The sequence below is a fragment of the Rattus rattus genome, chromosome 2 (genome assembly GCF_011064425.1).
Source record: "Rattus rattus isolate New Zealand chromosome 2, Rrattus_CSIRO_v1, whole genome shotgun sequence".
Taxonomy (NCBI): domain Eukaryota; kingdom Metazoa; phylum Chordata; class Mammalia; order Rodentia; family Muridae; genus Rattus; species Rattus rattus.
Window position 1 is genome coordinate 9,630,673 of NC_046155.1, and position 3,947 is coordinate 9,634,619.

General features: G+C 45.8%; 1 protein-coding gene across 1 annotated transcript; it reads right to left on the reverse strand.

Moving 5' to 3' along the window:
* Positions 1 to 553: 553 nt before the first annotated feature.
* On the reverse strand, positions 554 to 1,138 carry LOC116890944 (multifunctional methyltransferase subunit TRM112-like protein). Its single transcript, XM_032891587.1, has one exon. The coding sequence runs from the start codon at positions 1,104 to 1,106 to the stop codon at positions 729 to 731; it is 378 nt and encodes a 125-aa protein (XP_032747478.1). The 5' UTR covers positions 1,107 to 1,138; the 3' UTR covers positions 554 to 728.
* Positions 1,139 to 3,947: the final 2,809 nt, after the last annotated feature.

Sequence of the window (3,947 nt, forward strand, 5' to 3'; positions counted from 1 at the left end):
TAGATATCAACTCACCTTGGCGTATCAAGAAGGACTAGGTTCATCTTCTTCTATTGAGGCTAGACAAGGTAGCCCAGTTAGGGGAAAGGAAACCAAAGGCAGGCCGCAGAGTCAGAGACAGCCCCTGCTCCTGCCGTTAGGGCTCCACATGAAGAGTAAGCTGTATATCAGTTACATATGTGTAGGAGTTGTAGGTCCATCCCCCGTGCATGCTCTCTGGTTGGTGGCTCAGTCTCAGTGCGTCTCTGTGGGCCTAGGTTAGTTGATTCTGTAGGTTTTCTTATGGTGTCCTTGACCTCTTTGGTTCCTTCAGTCCTTCCTCCCCATCTTCCACAAGAGTCCCCGAACTCTGCCTAATGTTTGGTTGTGGGTCTCTGCATCTATTTCCAGCAGCTGGGTGAAACCTCTTAAATGACAGTTATGCTAGGCTTCTGTCTGCAAGTATTGCAGAATATCATTAATAGTATCGGGGGTGGGCTCTCATAGGATGGGTCTCAAGTTGGGTCAATCATGGGTTAGCCATTCCCCCAGTTTCTGCTCCATCTTTTTTTTTTTTTTTTTTTTTTGGTTTTGAACCTTTAATGAGAAAAAAAATATACTATGGAGCTCAAGTACACGATGGTCGGTGAATCATTGGGGAATTTGGGGGTCATACACACATCTAGTTAACAGACCATACAACAGATAACACACACAGTCACGAAACACCAAAGATGTGGCTAACAAGGTTACGTCTCGGTTTCCTCATCATTCAACAGCATATTGGGGATCCCACGGCTGATGGGGAAAAGACGACCAGATTCTGGGCATTGCAGGGTGCCCTCCAGCACATCAACCTCAAGCAACACATGGTGCATCTTCCTCAAAAACGTCTCATCGTGCTCATAGCCTTCAGTCGGCTCTTTGGGTACCTCGGCCAAGTTTAAGGTGTCCGCTGCCTGCACAAGCGCCGCCCACTCCACTTTGGGGATCATCCGCGCCACGAAGTCGGGGTTGAACTCCACAGGGTTGATGCGGACCTCCGTGGCCTGCAGGCGCAGCGGGAAGCCACGCGTGCCCACGCCCGGCACATGCGAGCTGAGGAGATTGTGGGTGAGCAGTTTCATGTTGTCGCACCGGAGCTCGGGAGGCCGGAACCGGAAGGCTCTGCTCCATCTTTATCCCTGAGAATCTTATAGGCAGGAGAAATTGTGGGTCGACAGTTTTGTGGGTAGGCTGATGTCCCCATTTCTCAATTGGAAGTCTTCCCTGCTTACAAGAGGCAGCCATTTCAGGTTCCGTATACCCTATAGCTAAGAATCTTAGCTCGGGTCACCCTCACAGATTTCTGGGAGTTTCCATTGTCCAATGTTTCTAGCTCATCCCAGAGATAACCCCCCAAGAATTATCCCAGTTTTCTCTCCAAGTTCTCTCTCCCGCCATTCTCTCAACACTCAATCCCTCCTGTTTATCTTCCCACCCTCTATCCTACCCAGTTCCCTCCATCCACACACCCCGATGTGTATTTTATTTCTCCTTCTCACTGAGATTCAAGCATCCTTCCTTGGGCCCTCTTTGTTACTTAGCTTCTTTGGAACTATGGACTGTAGCACGGTTATCCTGTACTTTATGGCTAATATCCACTTACAAGTGTTGTGTTTCTGGGTCTGGGTTATCTCACTCGGGGGGGTCTTTTCTAGATCTATCCATTTGTCTGGAGGGTCTTTTCTAGATCTATCCATTTGTCTGCAAATTTCATGACGTCATTACTTTTTTTTTTTTTTTTTTTTTTTTTGGTTTTTTTTTGGAGCTGGGAACCTAACCCAGGCCCGCTTCCTAGGCAAGCGCTCTACCATTGAGCTAAATCCCCAACCCCGGGTTTGTTTTTTTTTTTTAATTTAATCTTTTACACTCTAGATTTTGTTCCCCTCCCAGTTCACTCCCTAACCGTTCTACATCCCATACCTCCTCCCCATTCCCCTATCTCCACACCGATGTCCCCACCCCCCAACCCCAGACCTCTAAACTCTCTGAGGCCTCCAGTCTCCTGAGGGTTAGGTGCATCTTCTCTGACTGAACCCAGACCCAGGAGTCCTCTGCTGTATATGTGTTGGGGGCCTCATCTCAGCTGGTCTATGCTGCCTGGTTGGTGGTCCATGTCTGAGAGATCTCGGGGGTACAGTTAATTGAGGCTGCTGGTCCTCCTACAGGGTTGCCCTCCTCTTCAGCTTCCTCCAGCTTTTCCCTAATTCAACCACAGGGGTCAGCAGCTTCTGTCTGCATCTGACTCAGCTGTTTGCTAGGTATTTCCGAGGGCAGTCATGATAGGTCCCTTTATGTGAGCACTCTATAGCCCCAGTAATAGTGCCAGGCATTGGGGCCTCCCCTTGAGCTGGATCCCACTTTGGGCTTGTCGCTGAACCTACTTTTACTCAGGCTCGCCTCTATTTTTGTCCCTGAAGTTCTTTCAGATAGGGACAATTATGGGTCAATTTTGGCTATAGGATAGCAACCCCATCCCTCACTTGATGCTGTCTTTCTGCTAGAGGTGGGCTCTGCAAGTTCCCTCTCCCCACTGTAGGCCATTTCATCTAAGGTTCCCCCCACCCTTGAGTCCTGAGAGTCTCTCACCCCCCAGGTCTCTGGTACATTCTGATGACGTCACCCCACTTCCTGTCTACCGTGGTTGCCTATTTCCATTCTTTCTGCTGGCCCTAAGGGCTTCAGTCCTTTTCTATCACCCAATACCTGATCATGTTCCCCTCTTCCCCTCCCTATCTCCTTTCCCACCCATGTCCCTCCCTCCCCCCTTGTGATTCCTTTCTTCTCCCTTCCAAGTGGGATTGAGGCGTCCTCACTTGGGCTCTTTGGATTACTGACCTTTTTGAGTTCTGTGGACTGTATCTTGGGTATTCTGTACTTTTTTTTTTTTTTTTTTTGTTTTTTCCACTTATTCTTGTCATACAGATCTTTCACTTGTTTGGTTAGAGTTACACCAAGATATTTCATATTATTTGTGGCTATTTTTAAGGGTAATACTTCCCTAATTTCTTTATAGCATTTGTATGAAGGCTACTGATTTTTTTTTAAAGTAATTTTGTATCCAGCTACTTTGCTGAAGGTGTTTATCAACTGTAGGAGTTCTCTGGTAGAATTTTGAGGGTCACTTATATACACTATCATATCATATTATCTATGAGTAACAATACTTTGACTTCTTCCTTTCCAATTGTATCCCCTTGATCTTTAGTTGTTTTGTTGTTCTAGCTACACTTTCAAGTATTATACTGAAGAGCTATGGAGAGAGTAGACAGCCTAGTTGTGTCCCTGATCTTAGTGGAATTGCTTTAAGTTTCTCTCCATTTAATTAGATGTTGGCTTGCTGTATCATGTGTCATTCTGAGTCTGCCTTTGCATGTTATTTGGTCTTTTATCTTTGTAGCATTGTTTGTTTGTTTGTTTGTTTTTTCAAGGCAGGTTTCCTGGCTGTCCTGGAACTCACATTGTAGACCAGACTGGCCTTGAACTCAGAGATCTGACTGCCTTTGCCTCCTGACTACGGGGGTTAAGGGCCTATGCTACCACCACCCAGCTTCCTTGCAGCTTTTAACATCCTGTCTTGCTTCTATACATTTAATATCCTTTCTTTGCTCCATTCGTTTAGTGCTTTGATTATTATGTGTAATGTGCACTTTCTTTTCTGGTCTATTTGGTGTTCTGTACACTTTTTGTACCTTGATAGAGTCATCCTTTAGGTCAGAGAAGGTTTTTCTCTATGATTTTGTTGAAAACATTTCTGTGCACTTGACCTTGGTTTCTTGTCCTATTTCTAATCCCTATTATTAGTCTCAGATTTCCTGAATGTTCTGTGCCTGCATTTTCTTAGATTTAATATTTTCTCTGACTTCTACCTTGTCTTAGATTCTTGCAGGCTTGTACTCTGTTGGCAAGGTTACCTCTGGGGTTTT

What these genes read in the sequence shown, in the direction of transcription:
- LOC116890944 (XM_032891587.1), bottom strand. Translation starts at nt 1,106, where the DNA reads ATGAAACTGCTCACCCACAATCTCCTCAGCTCGCATGTGCCGGGCGTG.